The sequence below is a fragment of the Jaculus jaculus genome, chromosome 7, assembly GCF_020740685.1.
Source record: "Jaculus jaculus isolate mJacJac1 chromosome 7, mJacJac1.mat.Y.cur, whole genome shotgun sequence".
NCBI lineage: Eukaryota > Metazoa > Chordata > Mammalia > Rodentia > Dipodidae > Jaculus > Jaculus jaculus.
Genome location: NC_059108.1, coordinates 114,343,717 through 114,368,287, shown reverse-complemented (window position 1 = coordinate 114,368,287; position 24,571 = coordinate 114,343,717). Strand labels below are relative to the sequence as shown.

The window sequence follows — 24,571 nt, the reverse complement described above, 5'->3', positions numbered from 1 at the left end:
GTGGTGGCAGCAGTGGTGGATCCAGCAGCAGAAGCTTCAGCAGTAGCAGCGACAGACTCAGCAGTGGTGACAGATCCAGCAGCAGCAGCTTCAGCAGCAACAGTAGTGGTTCCAGCAGCAGGGGTGATATTCTTCAGGGCCACAGTTCCCATGTTTGGTTTGCCCAGCAGAAAAAGCCAGTGCCCAGCTCCAGAAATCAGAACAGCAGCCCAATTACCCAGTCAGCAACTTCAGTGAGGCCAAAATCATCCAAGGTAACTGGGATTGCACCAGGGAAGGATCTCACTTGGTCACAAGCTGACTGGGATCCCTCAACAGACCAGAAATCTTAACCTCTTTGTTGGTAGAGGACCTGGTTGTTATAACAACTACTCTTGCATAAATACTCGGTGCTGTTTTTGATTGAATGTGTACAGTGTTTAAATTTTAGAATCTACCTGTATTTTATTCCACTCAGCCTACTTGAATACTCCCATAGCACGCAAACTCAACCCCTAGGAACACCTTTGTAGATACTCTGAGAGTCTTAAGAGCCACACCTAACACCTTAAGCTCCTACCCTGAAGATATATAACATCAAATCAATTGATACAGCTAAGAATACCCAGCTAGCTAGAAACCCCAAGCATTAACTTAATCCAAGATGCAAAAATATATAAATTATAACACAAGAAACACTAAAAATCAAGACAATATAAATCCACCAAAAAGTATTAATGCATCAGAGATGACCTCCAGTGAGAACGAGTTAGAGGAAATGCCTAAGAAAGACTTCAAAAGAATGATTGTAAATATGTGCAAAGAAGTCAAAGAAAAAATCAAAGGAATCAAAGAGGAAATCAACAAAGATGCAGGACACCAATTTAATGAAATAAAGAAGGCAATACAAGACATAAATAAGGAAATAGAAATAATAAAGAAAAAACAGTCAGAATTACTAGCAATGAAGAACACAGTTAATGAAATTAAAAACTCTGTAGAAAATCTCACCAAAAGAATGGATGAAGGAGAGGACAGAATATCTAAGCTAGAAGACCAGGTGGCAGATCTAATACAGTCCAACAAAGAGAAAGACAAACTTATAGAAAAGTATGAGTGGGAATTTCAAGATATTCGGGACTCTATGAAAAGATCAAATGTAAGAATTCAGGGCATAGAAGAAGAAGAATTCCACTCCAAAGGCATAGTAGGCATCTTCAACAAAATCATAGAAGAAAACTTCCCCCAAATTGGGAAAGAGGTGTCAATGCAGATACAGGAATCCTTTAGAACCCCAGCCAGACAAAACCTGGAAAGAACCTCTCCGTGCCATATCATAATCAACTACAAAACACACCAAACAAATAAAAAATATTGAAAGCATTTAGAGAGAAAAATCAAGTTAACTACAAAGGCAAGCCCATCAGAATCACAGCAGATTATTCAACACAAACTTTAAAAGCCAGAAGGGCTTGGAGTAATATATTCCAAGTTCTGAAAGATAACAACTGTCAACCAAGGTTACTTTATCCTGCAAAGCTATCCATTCAAATAGATGGAGAAATAAGGACATTCCATGACAAAAGCAGGTTAAAGGAGTATTTAAAGACAAAACCATCTCTACAGAAAATACAAATTCAGGAAAATTGAAATAATTCCTAGCATTCTATCTGACCACAATGGAATTAAACTGCAAATCAGTAACAAGAAAGGATGCAGAGCATACACAAAATCATGGAAACTAAACAATACACTACTAAATGATGAATGGGTCAATGAAGAAATCAAGAAGGAAATCAAAAAATTATAGAGTCAAACGATAATGAGAACACAACATACCAAAATCTCTGGGACATAATGAAGGCAGTTCTAGGAGGTAAATTGATAGCATTAAGTGCCTATATTAATAAACTAGAAAGGTAGCAAGTAAATGACCTAATGCTTCACCTTAAGGCCTTCGAAAAAGAAGAACAAGGCCAACCAAAAATCAGTAGACAGGAAGAAATAATAAAGATTAGGGCAGAAATTAATGAAATAGGTACAAAAAAAAAAAAACAATCCAAAGAATTAATGAAACAAAGAGTTGGTTCTTTGAAAGGATAAACAAGATTGATAAACCCTTTGCAAATCTGACCAAAAGAAAGAGAGAAGAGACACAAATTAATAAAATCAGAGATGAACAAGGTAACATCACAACAGATCCCAAAGAAATTCAAAAAATCATAGGGACATACTATAAAAGCATATACTTCACAAATTATGAAAATCTGAAAGAAATGGATGATTTCCTTGATTTATATGACCTACCTAAGTTAAATCAAGATGAGATTAATCACTCAAATAGACCTATAACAAACATGGAGATCTGAACAGTTATCAATAATCTCCCAACTAAAAGAAGCCCAGGCCCAGATGAATTCACTGCTGAATTTTGCCAGACCTTCAAGGAAGAGGTAACACCATTGCTTCTTAAGCTTTTCCAGGAAATAGAAAAAGAAGGAATTCTACCAAACTCCTTCTATGAAGCCAGCATCACCCTGATACCAAAACCAAGCAAAGATAGAACCAAAAAGAAAATTACAGACCAATCTCCCTCATGATCACAGATGCAAAAATTCTCAACAAAATATTGTCAAACAGAATACAAGAATATATCAGAAAGATGATTCACCTTGACCAAGTAGGCTTTATCCCAGAGATGCAGGGATGGTTCAATATACGCAAATCTATAAATGGAATACATTATATAACTGGGTTGAAGGACAAAAATCACATGATCATCTCATTAGACACAGAGAAAGCATTTGACAAAATCCAGCATCCCTTCATGATAACAGTCCAACAGAGACTGGGAATAGAAGGAACGTATCTCAATATAATAAAAGCTATTTATGACAAGCCTACAGCCAACATATTACTAAATGGGGAAAAACCCGAAGCTTTTCCACTAAAATCAGGAACAAGACAAGGGTGTCCACTGTCCCCACTTTTATTTAATATAGTTTTGGAAGTCTTAGCCATAGCAATAAGACAAGAGTCACACATAAAAGGGATACAAATTGGAAAGGAAGAGATCAAGTTACCATTATTTGCAGATGACATGATTCTATACACAAAGGACCCTAAAAACTCTACTAGCAAACTGTTAGAGCTGATCAAAACCTACAGCCATGTAGCAGGATACAAAATAAATACACAGAAATCAGTAGCCTTCATATATGCTAACAACAAACACACAGAGGATGAAATCAGAGAATCACTCCCATTCACAATTGCATCAAAATAAAATAAAGTACCTTGGAATAAACCTAACCAAGGAAGTAAAGAATCTCTACAATGAGAACTTTAAAACACTCAAGCAAGAAATAGCAGAAGACACTAGAAAGTGAAGAAACATCCCTTTTTCCTGGATTGGAAAAATCAATATTGTGAAAATGGCAATCTTACCAAAAGCAATCTATACATTTAATGCAACCCCTATCAAAATTACTAAGGCATTCTTCATGGAAATATAAAAAACAATCCAAAAATTCATTTCAAATCACAAAAAACCTTGAATATCTAAAATAATACTGAGCAACAAAAATAAGGCTGGTGGTATCACCATGCCTGATTTTAACCTATACTACAGAGATATAGTAACAAAAACAGCATGGTACTGGCACAAAAACAGACATGTAGATCAGTGGAACATAATAGAGGACCCAGATATAAGTCCAGGTAGCTATAGCCATCTGATATTCAATAAAAATGCCAAAAATACTCATTGGAGAAGAGACAGCCTCTTCAGCAAATGGTGTTGGGAAAACTGGATATATATCTGTAGAAGGATGAAAATATATTCTTCTCTCTCTCCATGCACAAAAATTAAGTCCAAATGGATTAAAGACCTTAACATCAGACCTGAATCTCTGAAAGTGCTAGAGGAATTAGTAGGGGAAACCCTTCAACATATTGGTCTTGGCAAAGACTTTCTGAATACAACCCCAATTGCTCAGGCAATAAAACCACAGATTAATCACTGGGAAATTACAAGATTTTGCACTGCAAAGGACACAGTGAAAAAAGCAAAGAGGCAACCTACAGAATGGGAAAAAGTCTTTGCCAACTATATATGTGATAGAGGATTAATATCTAGGATATACAAAGAACTCAAAAAGTTAAATAATAAGGAATCAATCAATCAATCAATGGGCTATGGAGCTAAATAGCACATTCTCAAAGGAAGAAATATGAATGGCATGTAAGCATCTAAAAAAATGTTCTCTGTCACTAGTCATCAGGGAAATGCTGATTAAAACTACATTGAGATTCCATCTCCTGTCAGATTGGCTACCATCATGAAAACAAATGATCATAAATGTTGGCGGGGATGTGGAAAAAGAGGAACCCTTCTACACTGCTGGTGGGAATGCAATCTGGTCCAGCCATTGTGGAAAACAGTGTGGAGGTTCCTAAAACAGCTAGAGATTGATCTACCATATGACCCAGCTATAGCGCTCCTAGGCATATATCCAAAGGACTCATCTCATTTCCTTAGAAGTACATGCTCAACCATGTTTATTGCTGCTCAATTTATAATAGCTGGGAAATGGAACCAGCCTAGATGTCCCTCAACTGATGAGTGGATAATGAAGATGTGGCACATTTATACAATGGAGTTCTACTCAGCGGTAAAGAAAAATAAAGTTATGAAATTTGCAGAAATATGGGTGAATCTGGAAAGGATTATACTAAGTGAGGTAACCCAGGCCCAGAAAGCCAAGCGGTACATGTTCTCCCCCATATGTGGATCCTAGCTACAGATGATTGGGCTTCTGTGTGAGAAGGAAAATACTTAGTAGCAGAGGCCAGTAAATTAAAAAGGAGATATAAAGGGAAGAGAAAGGAAGGGAGGATGGTACTTAATAGTTTGGTATTGTATATATGTAAGTACAATGATTGAGATGGGGAGGTAATATGATAGAGAGTGGAATTTCAAAGGGGAAAGTGTGGGGGGGATCTTATTACCATGGGATATTTTTTATAATCATGGAAAATATTAATAAAAATTGTGAAAAGAGGGCTGGAGAGATGGCTTAGTGGTTAAGTGCTTGCCTGTGAAGCCTAAGGACCCCAGGTTCGAGGCTTGGTTCCCCAGATCCCATGTGAGCCAGATGCACAAGGGGGTGCATGTGTCTGGAGTTCATTTGCAGAGGCTGGAAGCCCTGGCGTGCCCATTCTCTCTCTCTCCCTCTATCTGTCTTTCTCTCTGTGTCTGTCGCTCTCAAATAAATAAATAAATAATTTTTTTAAAATTGTGAAAAGAAAAAATAAATAAATAAAATAAAGTAAAGAGATGTGATGGTTAATTATGACTGTCCTCTGGATTGGACTGATAAATGCCTATGGCATTCCTGAGGCACACATGTAGGTGTGTCTGTGTTTCCAGAGGGATAAACAAGGAAGGAAAGACATGAATATTGACAGTACCACTCATGGGCTGGAGTCTGGGACTAAATAAAAATAGCTAACAAAAGGAGGAAGCCAACTGAATGCTGGCATTCCTACATTCTTTTTCCTGATTTATCCAGGTATGAACCAGCTAAACCCTGCCATAGTTATGAGTATGAGCTATCACACCGGGCTGAGTTTCTGCCTTGGTGGCACTGTCTGGGTATGTCTACATGCATCTCTCACACTTTCTATTGATCACTTCTCTGCCTTGCTTATCCTTCACCCACTTCTATCTTCAGTGTATTTGACTTCATTATTTCTCTTATTCATTAATTTTATTCCCTTAGATGCTATATGCTGTGTATGTCTGAGTGTGTGTGTTTTAGTGTTTACCTCTAAATGTTTAGTACTAAATCTGACTTGTTAGAGAGTAAAGTTACTATTTCCACTCTCCTCCCTAACAATGCCATCAGTTTAGAATGTTTTCACTCTCAGCACTCCCTCCTGCCTTATATTCTATTTTTGTCTGTGTTTTAGTTTGACCCTTCAATTAGAGCCCCTTGAAATCAGTCTTTAGTAGATTTATCTACAAGTACTAAAATTAGTAAATACTCATGTGTGTGTGCGTGTGTGTGTGTGTGTGCGCATGCACGCACACGTGTACGCATTGTGTAACATGCATGTGTGTGCACATTAAGTGTGCAGATGTACATGTGCTCCTGCAGAGCCAAAGGTAAACACCCAAAGATAGGGGGTCTCCTCAATCCTCTCTCATTGTATTTTCCTGAGGAAATGAGTCTCTCATCAAACCTGTTTGTTTTGTTTGTTTGTTTCATTAGACTTGCTGATCAGCAAGTGGCAACAATCCTCCTGTCTCTATCCCATTCAATACTGAGGTTGCAGGCATGTGTGGACATGCCTGGCTCTTTATGCAATTGCTGAGGATCAAACTCTGGTCCTCATGCCTGTGCAGCAAGTGCTTTTACCAGTTTAGCCTTCTCCCAACCCCCTCCCATTTCTTTCATATTTCAATGTCTATATTAGTTTTGCTGGGTATAGAATTCTAAATCATTGTTATTTCTCCTTATAACTTCAAGGACATTAATGTCTCAAATTATTATCTTCTTTTTCTACTCAAGGATGTTGTTGGTCTAAGAGTTTTCCAGGGATGATCTGCTCCTTTATCCAGCTTGAAGACTTTCCCCTTGTCTCTGATGCCTGATAGTTTCACTATGCTAAGGGTCATGGTACGGATTTCATATTTCTTTTGCCATGAGGTTGATTAACTGTTATAAAGCCAAGAATTGATGTCCTTTACCAATTCTGGAAAAAACAAAATTTGAATAAATTATTCCTCTTATCATGTAAGTCCACTCCTTAAAACCCTTCAACAGCTTCTTCATTTACTGACAGTCCTACTTCTCAGGCCTGTCATTACAATGTGACCCCTGCGTATATCTGTAATTAAGTTTCCATTCCATATTATTCTGCCTGGAAAGCGCTCATCAAAGCAGTGATGCAGCTTCTTGTTAACTCTGCTCAGTTGTCACTGCTCTCCAAAGCCTTTCCTGGAAGCTCTGCTCCCTACCATGCTGTTTTCTACATCTACTTTTTCTTCTCAGAAAATATCTGATTGCATTCACCTATTTATAGGTTGCAGAGAGCAGCTCCTTTTGTAGTTAGAGACACAGTCTTAGTATGGACTCTACAGATTTCTGTAGATTAAATGAACAAACAATGAAAGAATGAATACAGAAATATGGGTGTAGTGGTAAGAATGTAATATGTCCCCCACTCATTCATGTGTTTGAATGCTTAATGACCAGTTACTTGGTGACAGTCTGGGAAGGTTATGGAACCTTTAGGAGGTGGACCCTTGCTAGAGGATATGTATCACCAGAGGCAGGCCTTGAGATTTTATACTCCAGCCCCACTGGGTGTTCTCACTCTTTTTACTTCCTCCTTGCCAATGTGAAGATATGACACCTGTCTTCTCCTGCAAGGCTTTGCCCAGCAATATAAAACTTTACCTTGAAACCAACAGCCAAAATAAGCCCTTTCCACTGTGGTCAGTTACTTTGAGCCTGCTATGAGAAAGAAACTGATGCAAAGGGCAAACACTGTCTACCTTTCAGAGATCTTGTAGAAACTGCATATATACCACGTGAAGCATTGCATTGAAAATTGTAGTTACTAATCCATTGTTTCCATCCCTGTAATCCATGCATTATCTTGCAACAGAAGTTCTAGACCAAATTAGCTGTCTCTTTAAATTTCCATATTCCATATGGCACAGAGCAGAGTTCTTGGTGTTCTTTGATGATAATGAACTGTATTTTTAGTTTTGTGCCTTTACTTCCAATTGCAACACTTCTCAGCATAGTTTTTTTTTTAAAGCCAAGACATTCTATGAGAATTCTTGATACAGGGTGACAGTTATTACATTCTGGCAAACTCAGTGCATCACTGAATAGTCTCTTCCCTACAACTTCATCAGCTTAATGGGTTTTCTGCTCTTTTTAGTTCTCTCCTCTCCTTGCTTCCTCTTTTCTGAGATAGGCTCTCAGTGTACACACTGGATGACCTTGAACTCATGATCCCTCTGCCTCAGCATTCTGAGTGCTAAAATTACAGAATCTCTCTGCTGAGCTGTTTTCTGCTCTTTCTTTGGTTATCTGCTCTAATTTGTCTTATAATGAGGTAAGCCTTCACTGGCCCTCCATATATGAAATAGCAATTGTCCAAATACTCCCATTCGCTATCTATTGTATCTGCTTTATTTTTCTGGCACATTTGTCTACAAAATAAGTACAAGTTTACCATTTCTATTAGTATCTCCCTCTTATGCACATACTAGCAGAGAAACTTCTGAAAATCAAGAACTTTTCTGTATGCCTAGAACAGCATTGACCACACAGTAGGTATCCAATAAATATTTGCTGAATAAACCTATCAGTGTAGGTGCCTCTGATTCTCGTCAGTAAAACCCTGGCACTACAGGAGACAGACATAGAGCCACCATGTGATGCCAGCCTTCAACATTCATCTGGATCTGAGATGAAATGACGAAACTCCACTATTTTGCAGGAGAAGACAGGTGTCATATCTTCACATTGGCAAGGAGGAAGTAAAAAGAGTGAGAACACCCAGTCTCTTAGACTGCCTAATGCATGATTTCATCTTGAAAACTAAAGAAATCACTTCCTCTCCTGGCAGGCACCTAAACCAAGTTCTGAGCTGGCTGTACACAAAGCCCGTCTGTTCTCTCCTGCTTTAAAGATAGTGGCAGTTCCTGCCTGATTTTAGCAAGCTTGCTGTTTCCTTTCGCCGCTTAAGGAAAATTTACATATCTTTTCTACCCATCTTACCGTTTTGATGTTGGCAAGAGTTTTCAATTAGTACTGTGCATGCACTTGCACAAAAAAGTACCCATTTACAAAGTTTGTGGGAAATAAAGTCTTACTATGTCATAGATGGGAACCTGTGAAGCTACAGCTTGTTTGTGTATTCGGAGAGAGAGTCCAGAGGAGATGGATGACTCTGGAGGCCACATAACTCCATCTGCAGTACAGGGCCAAATGCCCTTGTCTGAGGCTCCCAGTCCACTGATCTTCACACTCTGATTCCCTCGCTTTAATAAGTTCGTTTCTGATTTTCTTACTTCCTGACTTTAGGTGTAAAGCCTCAATACTCACTTCGCTAGTGGTTTTCTTTCCTCCTCCACCTCACTGTCAGATCCCTGGTGCTTCATGTCCTGTCAAACGGCTTTGTTCAGACTTGCATCATTCAGAATGGTGGGGTCATTCACCTAAGCTAACGTTTTCAAGGTCAGCTTTGGGATCAGTGAAAATGCATGGCCTAACCATTGTGACCAATCTGTCCTCTGTTCGTGGGAGGCTGTGCCTCTGCTGTTCTTTGTTGAAGTGGGGAGGATCTCACCTTCCTATAGAGATTAGCAATCCACACTTTGCAATCAGATTAGCAATGTACAGTTACTAGCAGTATGGGTACACTTGAGGCTTGACCACTTCTCTGTTGCCCCTCTACTCCTGGACTGTTGGCAGCCGCTGGCACTTTCTAGATTGAAGATTGAAGACTGAGGCTATCAATGGACTGGCAGTGCCTCCTAGTGGCCAAAGCTCTACAAATTTCCAATAGAGATGTGGCTGGGACTACTGACAACTGGTGCCCTGCTCTCTCCTTTCTTCTGAGTTTTGGCCCCACATCACGCAGGCTATGCAAATGCAAATTTGAATTGAGAAAAGATTCATTGGAGTCTGGGGAAAAAATTAGAAGGTTCTACTTCTCTAGGAATGGGGAGAGAAATACTGTGTAGTGGGTAGGGCCACGCCACAATAAAATAGAGCAGGAAGTTGGTTTTGGTGTCCAAGAACACTTCCATTGAGATCCTTCTCTGGTCCCCAAGGCATCCTCCGTCTTTAGGCCGTGTTTCATCACCTCACGCTACCCTGTTCCAGACAATGCACACATGGCATTCCTCTTTGTTGTATCTACCACGTCTACATCAGAAACTACCCAGTCCAGTCTCCCAAGGTCTTGATGATGTGTAGCCGGCTTGAGCATTTTATGATAAGGTGTCCATTCAGTCACACACCCCCCATTGTTTGGCTCGTTTGACATTTGTATTTTAGCTGGTCACTCCTAAAACGGGTGACTACTGGAAACCAGCCATACCTCCCAGACTGGGACTGCTACCCACCTCCATCACCCATGGTGCCCGATCACAAAGACGACACTGTTGCTTCTTTGAGACCTACAACGTACCCCCAGTGATCCCACGTGTCACAGCCAAGGGCTTTGATCTGAAGCCTACAGGTCCCGCATGCTGGTCGCTATTCGTGTGCGTCCTACAAACAGCCGGAGTAAAAGGTAGCAGGGAAAAAAAAATAGCCCTCAGGGGCTGCGGTAGAATTTCTTCTCTCCAATGACTGTTGCTTGCCAACGAAGGTTTGGGATGATTGTGGAATATTCCAAGAGAGGGGGAATTTGGCACCTCCTCCAGAAGACTCAGGCCAGCTAACATTTATTGTTGGCCAGTGCTTTTAGAATTAAGGACTGCAGAGGTGAGCTAATAGTGAGGACTAGAGAACACAATGTTATAAGCTTGACATTTGTGCGGGCAGTGACTACGACTTGCCCAACAGGTTTCTTAGAAATTTCTAGAATATGCACCAAGCTGGTCAGGAACAGCCCTGGGCCCCCTAACTGCCACTTCCAACACTGTGGCCCATTTCCCTCTCTGCTCACTACGTCCGGGCCCGCACGTGCGGCGTCCCGGCCATCTCTGGCTCAATCTCTGGGCAGCTGCCCCATCACAGCCCAGCCAGCGCCCGCATTCCTGCATCCCGGCCTCCCAGCATCCCCGCATCCGCGCGCGCGGGCGGCTCGGGGCCGCGCTGATTCGCTGCCGCGCTCTGCGGCGCTCGCGCCCGCTGCCCGCCCCTCTCCTGTGGGCGCGCGCCCGCCGCGAGCAGCTTCAGTCTGCAGCCGCGCGGCCACCGCCAGCCCACCACCGCTGCAGCCCAGCTCAGCGCCTCCGAGGAGAGCCACGGCGAGCCCGCACCATGCAGGCCACGGCCGATTCCACCAAGATGGACTGTGTGTGGAGCAACTGGAGAAGTCAGGGTATTCTCTTTATTTCAGTAGTGCATGCCTGCGGCGCACGCGAAGCCGGGATCCGGACTCGGCCATTGTCATCATTTCACCTGTGGGACCTGTGCATGCTTGACTCCCACCCGAGAGCTTTCTGTTGGGGGTGGGCGGGAGGAGTAAATCTGGTGTTGCAGAAATCAAAATGGATGGTGTTTGGTTTTCTCCCTTCATTTTTTCACCTCCTCCCTTTGTTGTCTTGTGCAGTGCTGGTATTTTAAATAATGTATCATTTCGCCTCCTCTGGGAGGTCTTTTGGCCTGATCATTCAGTACTTGTTTTATCTCTCAGTCTGAGAGTTAAAAGTGCTTTCTTATTGTTCCATGCATCTCAGTGCATTCATTTCTGCCCAAATGCTGAAATCTCCTGGCAGAACCATTAACCGAGAAGGCTTTAGTGCATCCTTAGAAGGACACACCCATTCCAGGGTTGTTATTTGTGGTCACACAAAGGAGATAGAAATGCAGACTAGCTCTCCAAATCCTGAAAATATGATGGCGTAGCCACCTATTAGAATGGTTCACTTTGAATTTTTTTTTTTCTGTCACTGGCATAATCTGTAGCCATTATTTATTAATAATGGGTTCCGGTTGATTAAATGGAGGGAATACCAAAAACAGTGGCAGCCGCCCTCTGGTCTAAGAGATTTATTTAGAAACAGTCCATATTAGCACTGGGTGTGGCCGCCCTCCAGCCTCTCTTGGATGCTTTGCAGCCATTTTTATTCAGCCTCCTACTTCACCTATTCATTTCCCCTTTGTTACATTGAAATTCTCTCCCTTATCTTGCTCACTTTGCACGGTGAGAGGTAATTTGCAAGAAGGAATTGTGTGAGGTAAACTTGGGCGTTCATAAAATGAAGTGTCTTCTGATATGTAACAAATATGGTTCCTAAGAAGGCTCCTTTGATGTAACCTGCAGGGCTTTGCTGCGTCCTCAGGAGGCCAGGAATACTCAGGAGCAGTAGCTGATTTTTTTTAAAGCCTAGTATCTTCTAATAATTTTACATCACAGAAAAATATATTATTTTCATCTTTAATACTTTTGTGGTTCTTTTTTTAAAGTAAAAATAAAGACAAATCTCAGAATTTAAAGCATGCTGGCTTGGCCTCTTGCTTGGCATAAAATAACATTGGCCCTCCCCAAATTGTATGGGGCTATTGGAAATACTATTGTCAGAAGTACATATCTGGACCATAAATTTAAGAGCCAATAAATACAACAACCGAGGGACATAATTTCAGAAAACAATGACAGCTACATGAGATAGCATATGTTGAAGGTAGAAGGCAGCTGTGAAAACGCATTTTGACATTTTGATCTTCTAATGTGTTTAGAGCCATCATTTTATTTGATATATACACTCTGCAACTCTGACTTCATACAATAGCAAGTTTTGTTGGACATAATGACTAGTGGTTACGGTACAATTCTGAGTTACTTCTGTTCCAACAAAAGGAGATACCAAAATATGGTAGGTTTTGTATTTTATGAGATATAGGATAGTATATCATCATCACAATCCTATGTGTTACCTCAGTTTTAAAATGTAGACACTTAATAATCAGAAAACACAAAATGCCATCATTTGTCCACTGAAGGCTATCATGTCCATTTCCACTGTATTTCTACTTGTGAAGATTAATTCAGGATCACCAAGAATCTTTCCATTCAGGAACTCGTGATTGTCATCAGTATCATTGATTCCTTTTTCTCACATAGAACAAAGCCATTATCTTGAAAACTGACTGGTAACTAACTGGGTGGCTTATTGACACAAAAGAGAACTGGTAAGAATTCTTTTTCTTTTTTCTTTTTGTCCTTCCCACTGTGAGAACTTTTTTCATCTAAACTAACCCTGCAATAAGATTTCCTTTTGTTTATTTAGCATGTTCAGTGAATAGTCTCCACTTGAGTTCCCTTTTGATTGAACACAATTGTTCAAACCCTGGCTGCACCTCAGAATCCCCCAGAAAGCTGTAAGCAACACAAAGGATGGGAAGCCCCATCCGTAGCATCAGTATTTTTTGAACTGCTTCTCAGGTGAGTTTAAGATACACCCAGCATTGAAACCACCATTGCATAATAATTCTCAGTGTGCCCAACCCTTAGGCCAGCAGAGGGCCAGTAGATAAATGACACAGGTGTGACCAGGAAGTACTCACCCACCAGTGGTACTGAAGCAAGTGGAAGGTCGCTGGTAATGTCCTCTGGAAGTATTAGGAGTTGAAAGATTAGCCTGGATAGGATGTAATGTGAGCTTTGGGTTTCTTCTAGATTGTTAACCATTTCGTGGAGAAATTACAGCAAGGTGCAATAAAATAACTTGCAACATAATGTAAATTACAATGTATCATGACGCTGTAGTGCACATGTAAAAGAAACTATATGTATATATGTTATTAGCATGTATGATTTTAACAACAGATGATGTTTAATGAGGGTCTTTAATACTAGTATTCAACAAGCTGAGACAGGAAAACAGAGTTCAAAGCCAGCCTGGGCTACAGCACAAGACTATCTCACTAACAGCAGCAACAAACATATCTGAAGAGAGCCTGGCCAGATACGGTGGTGTATGCCTGTAATCCCAGCACTTGTGAGGTAGAAGCAGGGGGAACAGAAATTCAAGGTGAGATTCAGCAGTATAGTGACTTAAAAGCCATCCTGGGCTACATAACATCCTGAGAAAGAAAGGACAGAAGGAACGGAGGGAGCGAGAAAGAATGGAAGGAAGGAAAGAAGGAAGGAAGGAAGGAAGGGAAAGAAGAAAGAAAGGAAGGGAGAGAAGGAGAGGGATGGAGAGAAGGAGGAAGGGAAAAGAAGGAAGAAAAGAAATCAGGGAGGGAGGGAGGAGAGAAGGCGGGCAAAAGAGAAAGAGAGGGAGGGAGGAAGAGACAAGACTAAAATCTACATTATTTTGCACTATATAAATTCTGCTTCCAATTTAAAAATTATAATATCACAAAAGTTGCTTAAAACAAACTTTTTTCACCTCAATACAAACAGTGACCCAATGAAACTAACCTAGCAATTCACAGCACGAGTGTTTGTGGGGCACTTTTGCCGTGTGCTTTACCTGCTTGATTGTATTTGGTCCTCTCAAAGCTTACAACACGTGAGCGTGAGTTCTACCACCTCCTTTACAGGCGATGGCCACGGCTTCTGTGGGGCGCACGGCTCGCGCTGGCACAGGCTCGTCACTTCTCACTGCTCGGCCATCTGCCTCCGAGGTGGATGGTGTGCTTCCCTCAGTATCTTCTCTAATGATAAATTATCTGCGAAATGGTGGTCGTGTATGCTGAGTAACCCTCCTACTTACAAGTTTTCATTTTGCCAAGCATCATATTTGAAATTTTCAGTTTACTCTTAAGAGGCATGAGGCTAAAAGAAGTCAAGCAACTTGCCCACGGTTTAATGACAAGTGGCAAATGAAAGTAATAAAAGGTGACTCTCTTGGTCTGAATTCAGAGTACTCGCCATCCTCACACTCACCCCCTCCCTCACGAATGTTGAGTGATAGGAAGGCACATCAGCCTTTTCTGAGGTATTTGCACACAGGTTCTTTCTGTGCAGACAAAGCAAAGCCTAGCAGCAATGCAGCGACCTTGCCCCACTGTTGTCATTGCCATCATCGACTTGTCATCCTAGAGTCTTACAAATATTACCTGTGGGTCATCCACCTACCTAGCCTTCATGCTCATATATAGGTCAGGAAAGTGAAGGTTTATGTCCAAGAGGATCTTGTAGCTGGGTCCTCCTGCAGAGCAGTCTTGATCATAAGACCTACCACACTTCCCTAAATTCAAAAGGTTCCATGGCAAGGGAACAGAAATCCATGAGAAACCATCCATCCACAGGATCCCATCCATACTCTGAAGAGCATTTTCTTCCGGATCCCACCATGCTCACCCGCTTCATTTGGCAGCATCTGCAGTGATACAGTGGGCTGACATGTCCAGCATGTGCTTGAGCTAAGAAAGCATCCGTGTCAGCTCCCGCTTTATTATATGGCAGCATTTGGAATTTACAGCTGCCTGGCATGGAAACTTTTTAATTTGTATTTATTTTACAGAGAGGGGGAGAGAATGGGCTTACCAGGGCCTCTAGCCACTGTAACTGAACTCCAGACACATGCAACCACCATGTCCATGTGGCTTATGTGGGTTCTGGGAAATTAAATCTGGGTCCCTAGGCTTCACAGGCAAGCACCTTAACTGCTAAGCCATCTCTCCACCCTGATAGCATGGAAACTTAGCCATTTCCCAGAGATTACAGCATAAAAGCATTTATTTTACAAAATGAAGCATTTTCACAATTCTCTGCTGGCCTACAGTGCTCTGTGGAAACATCTCAGGGTTGTCTGATCTGAATGGTGCTAGTTCATGACATGTGGTAAAGAGCTAAGAATGTCAGAATATACAGAGAACCTGCCCATTTTAGACCTGATCATTGAAAGAAGGGCTTATCTTCTGAAAATGACATTTGGAAGAGACAATGTACATAAATAAGAGACATGTACATAAATGCTGATCAATGTGACCCTTTATTAGAAATAGCATTTTACTCAGACTTAATTATTTAAGTAAAGTCAAATATGATGAGGTAACATTACATTTGCCGACTCCCCCCTTGCAGGCTCCAATGAGAGCCTGAGACAACATTTTCCTGAGGAAAGGAGCACTCTCAGGAGATCATATACCAAGTGGATATGATCTACACAGTCAGTCACTCCCCTGAAAAATGCAGATCTCCTTTGTTACAATGAGCTGTCATTTTCAAGAGAAAAAATGGGGGCAGTTTCAAAGTATAAAATGGAAATAGCTACATTATTTTCCTAAAATTGATGTATGCACATTACAAAATTTTCATTTCTACAGAGATAAGTTCAATAAAAGCCACAAATTAAGAATTAATCAATGTTAATAATTTCTGAATACTGTCTATCTATCTGTACATATATGGATACACACACACACTCCATAAAATAAAGGAAAAGAGCTAGGTACACAGGAAAAAAACATGTTTGTAGATCTCAAAAAGAATTTGAAATAATTTAGTGTAAAGAACTGACATAGGACTCAGAAGTGTGGAAATTTGGATGTGTGTTTTGTTATTGTATAAGCAATTCCTAAAATTAATTTTATAAAAGGCTATGATATCTGTAAGAATCATTTTTAGTTACAGGTTCTGGTCAAACTATACAAGTGGGCTCCACAATGTCTATTTAAATATTTTTAAAACTTGAGTATTAAAGAAAGGACTCAACATGGGTGAGAAAGGTTTGCAAAAATGCTGATCTAAAGTCACATCTTCAAATTTGTTATTTTCTCAGCAGTTCATGAATTAATACTTTATTAAAAGTGACAGTCCTGTGCTGGAAAGATAGCTTAGTGGTTAAGGCACTTGCCTGCAAAGCCAAAGAACCCAGGTTTGATTCCCCAGGACCCATGTAAGACAGGTGCCCAAGGTGGTACATGCATCTGGAGTTTACTTGCTATGGCTGGAGACCCTGGTGCACCCATTCTCTCTCTCTCTCAAATAGATAAATAAAAATTAAATTAAAAATTAAAAATGACAATCTTAGGTGCTGGAAAGATCGCTCTGTGGTTAAGTGCTTTCTTGGAAATCCTGATGGTCTGGGTCCAAGTTCCCAGTACCCACAAAAAGTCAGATGCACAAAGTGGCACATGCATCTGGAGTTCCTTTGCAGCAGCAAGAAGTGGCCCTTGTATGCCCATTCTCATTCCCTCTCTCTCTCTCTCTCTCCCTCTCCCTCTTCCCCTCTCTTTGAAATAAGTAAACAAATATTTTAAAAATGATAATCCTATTATCTTATAGCTAAAGGGCTATGAATACTATACACTAATAGAGATGGTGGATAGACTCCTCCATTGTAGCCAGTAGACACTCCCTGCCTTCTTTGTTTTTAAAACGTCTCTCTTCTCCTTCCTTTTCTTACTCTTTTCTTCATTGTCTCCCTCTTTTATCTGCTGGAAGTGATATTCTCCACTCAGTCTTTTGCATCTCTGGACTACATCCTACATTCTGGGACACAGTGAATGGGTCAGAGTGCAGTGAGACCATTCCTTTGCTTAGTCTTAGCTCCAGAAGTATTTTGACACTGAACTCATGCCAAAAATAAAACCTTGAATATATTCTTTAAAATGCTCCTCCAAGGTTCTATTCCATTGCCATGATGGATTTTAGTCCCCATGCCAAAGGCTTGAGATTTTGTTTTTGTTTTTCAAGGCTCTCTAACCCAGGCTGACCTGGAATTCACTATGTAGTCTCAAGATGGCCTCAAACTCACAGCGATCCTCCTACTTCTGCCTCCCAAGTGCTGGGATTAAAGGCATTTGCCACCATGCCTGGCCCTCAGACTTGAGATTTTGTAGTCAATTATCATTAATTAATAAAATACCAGATGAACAAACTTTTGGGTTTTGGTCTAGCAGAAAGCTTGAGGAAAGAAAATGAACACTAAAGTATTCATTATTCAGTATCTAAAACTTCTCTCTTCATGCCTCGAGTGCCACATTGACAAGGTCTGTCTTCCCATGCCTGTGGTCCTTTCTTCTTTTGAGGCCAGTTTGAGTGAAGACCCCTCCAAATGATCCTCTAGCCTGGCTAAAGAATTAGAAGATGGAGAAGCTGGCCAGCTGACTTAAGTTATCCCTGCTGTTTCCCTTTTGGTCAGGCCCCATCGTGGTGACCTGGGGCCTGGGCATCATTATCAAACTGCCTTCCCAGGAGGGAGAGGATGGAATGTTCTAAAATGCTGGTGACTCGAACTCACAGAATCACATTCACTTCCAACTCAGGAAATGGAAAGGCCTACCTAAGCATCTGGCAGTTCTTGCCTCCCCACAAGCCTGAAGAGTAGCCACTGGGGAGTTGTGCACCAGCTTGTTTCATTCATGAAGGAAGTCCTGGAGATTGCTCCTGGCTGCAGCTTTGACGGTCAGATCCTTCTTTTCCTTTGTTCCATCAAAGCTTGTTTAAAGTAGTGGATGAATGCCCTACTCTCTTCTTCCTGGGTCTTCCCTTTCCGAACATCTAGAAATAGGGTTGACATTTTTTGTTCTTGACAGTCATATTGGCTGTCTTTAGAAGGTGTGAGAGTAGGACCTGGAAAGTGGCGTCAATGCAGATGTCTTATCAGCAGAAACCCTGCCAGCAGCTTTCTCTGGGCTCAGGCGTGCTGGACTACCCTTTGAAGTTCACTGTTGTGGGAGGCTATCTTGGGAACTGTTGTCATCTTTGAAGGTCTCTGTGTTTACACTTCCATTATATTTCTCTTGTTTAATATAAAATGCAGGAATAGGGCTGGAGAGGTGGCTTAGGAGTTAAGGCTCTTGCCTGTGAACTGTAGGACCCATGTTCAACTCTCCAGGTCCCATGTAAGCCAGATGCAAGGCGACACAAGTGTGTAAAGTTGCACATATGCATTAGGTGGCACACGTGTCTGTAGTTTGAATGCAGTGACTAGAGGCCCTGGTGTGCCAATTCTCTCTCTCTCTTTCACACACACACACACACACACACACACACACACACACACACTTGCTCTCTCACATTAAAAAAAAGGCCAGTCTGTTAGGCTTGCCTCAAAAAAAAATCAGGAAAATTAAAACAGGAGAAGGTGTTTCATTTTCTTCTTGTTAGCATTCTGTGGTAATACTTCATTAGCCTCATGAAAATCAGTCAGAAACTGGCTTTCCATCATCACTTTGGACACTGGGTTGGAGAGAACTGGGGTTTGGATATCCTTTTAGTGTTTTCTATGAAGTAGTCAGTCACTATAGTTAAATCACTGGAAGTTGGCTAGATCAGAGAATAAACATCAAAACATGTCACATTACAGATTCTTAGATTGAAATACTCATAATTCTATGAACTTTGGTTCTATGAACTTTTGGTTGGCTGGTTGGTTTACATCTTTCCACTCAATATTAGAACTAGCATTAGCTTGCTATGTAGCAAGTACTGTAATACTGACGGAAGTATGTCCTGGTCCAGGATGGCAGCCGGACCCAGTGGAGTGTGCCTGTAATCCCAGCACTTGAGTGGGAGCGGGACGGGGAGGGGAAGGCCATCTTCATCTACATTCTGAGTTCGAGTCTGGCCTGAGCAACCTGAGGCTGTCTCACAAAAATTCTAAGTATCTGAGTTCTGATCTCCAAATCCCATGTAAAAGGAGGAAGTTATGGTAAGCTTTTATAATCCTAGTGAACCTACATCAAGAAGAGAGGAGGATATAGGAGAATTTCCCAGAAGCTCATAAGGGAGTGGTAAGAAACAATGAGAGACCCTGCCTCAAAACTAGGTGAGAGGAGGAGACCAACACAAAAGTTGTTTTCTGACCTACGCAGGCAGGCCATGGAGTGTGAAAGCGTGCCCGCGCGCGCGTGCACACACACACACACACTCAAGAAGTAAATAGCAACAATACTGTCTTTTTAGCCATCCGCCTTTAATCAAGATATTGAATGCTGCAACCACCATTTGGTCTTTATAATGAAATGTATCTAAGTTGCCAAACCCAAAACATTTGAACCCCAGTAATTTCTTTCTAGAAATCTGACATAAAGTTTAATTTCCATTTATATATCAAGTATAATTATTGATCATTACCCTGTTTTTTTTTTTCTTTTCTGGTATTAATTAGGTTCTGGATACAAGAAAATTCTGATTTTGGTATTTGATGTTAGGATTCTCCAAGGCTGTCAGTTCCCCTTGACTACACTGACCCTCAGTATCAGGCTGGATGCAGTGCCTATTTATACCTGTGGTTAGTGACCAAGATGGCTCTCTTTCTCCAAGCTCAATCCATTTATCAAAGTGAACTCTTGGATATAGCATTTCAAGTCCAAGTGTTGCCTCTTGATTTTTAGTAATGTCAAAGTAACATACCTGTCCCTAGGAACATGCTCACTGAACATGTGCTCATGTGCCTAGCTTCTCCCTGGCTTTTCTGCATGGAGGATCTTAAGAGAAAAGAAAGGCTGGAGGGATGGCTTAGTGGTTAAGGCGTTTGCCTGCAAAGTCAAAGGACCTACGTTCGATTCCCCAGGACCCATGTTAGCCAGATGCACAAGGGGGGACATGCATCTGGAGTTCATTTGCAGTGGCTGAAGACCCTGGCGTTCCCTCTCTCTCTCCCCCCTCTTTCTCTGTCAAATAAATAAATAAATAAATATTTTAAAAAGAGAAGAGGAAAGCTGTCGATGCTTGGTAATACCCGAGCCCCTTGGGGTCATGTGCTGTAGGTGTACTGAGGATTCATGGTATTCAGTGACCTGCTCTTCTGCTTCTGTTGTGAACTTATCCATTCACTGTTCCTGATAACGCAATACTGCATTCTGCAAGTTGTAAAGGAAGTTGATTTTGGCACACATTTTGCAGGTCCATGGTCAAGGTCTTGCACCTTAAACTGACAGAGTCCTAAAATAATTCAGGGTATCACATAATGAGAGACATGGTATATTCCTATATGCCTGTGTGAGAGAGAGAAAGGACGGGATTTCTCATAGGCTGCCAGTGTTCAATCTTAGAGGCTCCACTCAGGAGCTTATTTAATTTAACCCTAATCACCTCCTTAAGGCCTCCCCCAAACACCATGGCTCAATTAACTTCCCATCCTGTTAAGCCTTCTAAGGAAATTAAAATCTAAAGTGAGTTTCAGGCCACATTCAAACTATAGCTGGTACCATAGAGATTCCTACACAAATTCACATCATTCTAAGCCAAATTTGAATGTGAAAAGTCGACATTTACACAGCAGACTTGAACAGAAAAGTTCTCTTCTCTGATCCCAACGTCATCACCTCCTGCTCTTCCCACTTCACCTCTGAGCATTGAGCCATTAGCCCACAGTGAGTGTAAGTGGGTGGCCCTTGCTGCTTTCCCAGGCCATCGGTTGGTCCCCAACTGTCTAGACATCTCAACTGTTATTCTCTGCATTGTTCATTTCTATTCTGTTCCTTTGAATTTCATTCTCCTCTGATTATATACCTTGTATCAGTTCACAGGCTGGTGACCCTGGGCTCCCAGCATGGGATCCTGTTAACTGCATCCCCGACTTTAACTGACTCTGCTTTCCAGCAGTCTGTTGACTCATTCTTTTTGGAATACTGACTGTATTTATGTACAGTTCATAGCAGAAACAATGTGTGGCACCTGTAAAACCTTAAACTTTCTAACAGCCACAATAAAAAGGAAATAGTCAAAGTCGATTTTGGTATATTTTGTTCAATCCAATATATACCAAAACACTAATCTTTTGGCCTATGACCACACAGAAATCATTTAAGGGATATTTTGCATCTATTTTAAAAGCCTAACCCCTGCCTTGTGATTGGTACTTGCAGAGTACTGATCTCCTTTGAGGTCAGCCACATTCAAGTTTCAGTAGCAGTGTGTGGCTTGTCACTACTATGCTGTATACAACACGGCCTTAACCTTTCCTGCTGTCTTCCAGCCACGCCTAACCTCTCCAGGCTCAAGAAGACACTAATGTTCCTCAAGCCATTTTATATTACTTCTTTTTCACTTCTTCACATCTTCAGCTGTAGCAATACCAGCTCCAAAAGTTCTCAGCCATCTCTTCTTTCTTATCCTTTTCCTGAAAGGAAAGAGCTATGGTTAATCCCTTTCTGCCTTTTCTGAAACCTCAATCATGAATCTTCTCTTTCTACAATCTTCCCTTATTTCTGCTACATATCCAAGCTTTTTTTTTTTTTTTCAACCTAAAAGTTACTTGTTAATTCTCCACAAACTATCACCTTCTTTTTTTCTTTGAATTTCCACTTCCCCATTTGCTCCTAGGGACTTCCACCCTCTCCTCACATACCTCCCTAGAAAGTTCATAATGACCTTATAATCTCCAAATCTAGTGTTCCTTTCTCAGTTTTCATGTCCCTTGCTGTGCCTTCAGCCTTCCAAGTCCTAACTTACCCTTTTCAGTCTGTATACGCTATAATGTGAGTGGTGGCCAGAGAGGAGAGCCTGCTTCACACTGCCACCAGCAGCATCCTGAGAATTCTCCTCAGGAGCCTCCCCACTTACTCAGCAAAAGCCAGATTCTTGACTTGCCCATAGAAAAGAATTTCAGGATGAGCCAGGATGAAGCATAACTGAAGTTTATTAGAAGAGAGTTTTAATGCAGATTTTAAGTAAGAGGGTTAAGAGAGAGAAGCACTCCAGGAAATAGTAAGGCACCCTGGAGACTATGGGTGTGGGCTTCTCAAAGAAGAGCCATTGTCTTAAATACACACACAGACACAGACACACACACACAACTTTGGTGGGGTTTGAAGCTGTCATGCATATAAGATAAAACAGTAGATCACAGAGATACAGAAAATCAAGATAACCTTTATTGTGAACAAAAGTTAATCATTTTTCTTATGAGCGTTCCAGAAGATATCCCAGACTATGAAGCCATATCCAAGATCATATACGTGTAAACCTTAAGCTGGGTTTATTTCTATCCTAACATGTTTATTTGAAAATATTTTTATATAGCAGAAATATTGTTTCTATGCTTGCATCTTCATGCCAAGGTTGTTAATTGAGAATTTTTGATTTTCAGCAGGTGAAAGGACAGACCTGGGGTGGGGGGATTCCCTCTTCTGATATCCCTATAATTTTCTGTCTTTTTATCTTGCTGCAAATACTTGCTCTACCATAGCTGCCCCTTACTCCTTTGTAGCTATGGCTGCATCCTACATAGTATCCCTTAGTCTCCCCTCTCTGGAATTTTCATGATGCCCATGGTTTCCATTGCTATTTCTGCTGTAAGTACACCCCAGCACAAATATTCCACCTTGCTTTGCCAGATTCCAACCCTGCATTTCCATTGGGTATAATCATCTGAGAAGTGCCGCAAACATGATATCAAGAGCTATTTTTAACTCAGGGCTACAAATCATTTAACTTCCACACTTGTTAAAAAGTAGCCATGTGTATAATCACATCGTTTGTGACTCTTGTCTCATCAGTGGTGAGACTGTGTCACAGTGCCCTGCTTACAAGGCTCATGTCAGAATCTGGGGGCTTAAAAACAAGTGCTGAACCCCCACAATGAGCTCATCCTCAGAGTTCCTATTTTTTTCAGGGATGGACTAGCCTCCATCACCCAGCTTTGGAACACTGTGTTCACTCATAATCAGCTCTTCCTTCACCCATAACTAACCAGTCACTATTCTGGTCAATTCATCATTCATAATTCTCCCTTTTGCCCCTTCATCTCCTTAAGAAATGGGGCCTCACCTTTACAAACCACCCCACTTCTTCCTTCATCAATTCCAGTACTACCCCATCCTCAAACTCAACTCCCACCACCTCCCACAGTCCAGCAGAGACTGGTATTGAGTCAGCATTTGTTTAAATGAGTGTCCAGTCATCCCAACTAGACCTTAAATTCCCTTTTAAAAAGAGAGATGTGATGGAGAGTTGGTTTAGTGGTTAAGGCACATGCTGATGAAGGACCCAAGTTTGATTCTCCAGGTACCATGTAAGCCAGATGCACATTGTGGTTCATTTGCAGTGGCTGGAGGCCCTGGCATGCCCATTCTCTCTCTCTCTCTCCATCTCTCAAATAAATAACAATAAAATCTTTAAGAAAAATAAAGAGAGAACAATATTTTGTTATTGCTTTATTTCTGTGCTTACCAACCAGTGACTAATAGCTATTGGTACTTGTTTTTATCCAAAGCAAAAATGCAAAGTTTTGACAGCAGTTTTATAATCAAGTTGCCCAAAATAAATTTTATACAACTTTGGAACACTCAATATATAAGAAAGCAACTTTTTTGTTTGTTTGTTTGTTTGTTTGTTTTTTGAGGTAGGGTCTCACTCTAGCCCAGGCTGACCTGGAATTCACTATGGAGTCTCAGGGTGGCCTCAAACTCACAGCAATCTTTCTACCTCTGCCTCCCAAGTGCTGGGATTGAAGGTGTGCGCCACCACACCCAGATTGTAACACTTTTTTTTTTTTTTTTTTTAGAAAGCAACTTTTTGTTTTGGAGAAGGCATCAAATTTAGGGGTTGGTTCTGCTCTCTTACACAGTGGGAAGTTTAACTTTTAGTTTCCATGCCCTTTACATTACTCAAGGAGTATACTCTGAGGCTTAAATGAAATTATATCTGCAAGTGCTTTGAACATTTTTTAATTGACATAGATAATATGGAACCCACCACAGCCCACTGTTTACAGTAATTCTTTTGTCAGTCTCCTAATTAGAAACTTCCCACAGTCTTAGCAAGTTGATGGGAAGACCTGCTGCGAGAAGTCTCTGTACCACATTACTGGGACTGGGCTGACCTCTCTCTGCCCATGGACTTTTCCAGGACCATTCAGGCTGGTGCCTTCCATGCTCGTCTTTTGAGTGGGTAACTGCGTAACTTGTCCAGAGGGAACATATATTGACAGATGTTAAGCAATTCATTTACTGGGGGTTTTCTTGGAAGTAGCAAGTTC

General features: G+C 41.2%; 1 protein-coding gene across 2 annotated transcripts in view; it reads left to right on the top strand.

Moving 5' to 3' along the window:
- Rtn1 (reticulon 1) overlaps positions 1–24,571 on the top strand; it is a 249,418-nt gene that overhangs the window by 209,930 nt on the left and 14,917 nt on the right. Inside the window, exon 1 of one of the 2 annotated variants that reach the window (XM_004649233.2) lies at positions 10,909–11,061. The exons of the other annotated variant lie outside the window; for it this stretch is intronic. Within the exon in view, the coding sequence (XP_004649290.1) occupies positions 11,001–11,061 (61 nt within the window). The 5' untranslated portion in view covers positions 10,909–11,000. Of the gene's footprint in view, positions 1–10,908; positions 11,062–24,571 lie in introns of those variants that run through there. 2 annotated transcript variants of the gene reach the window in all.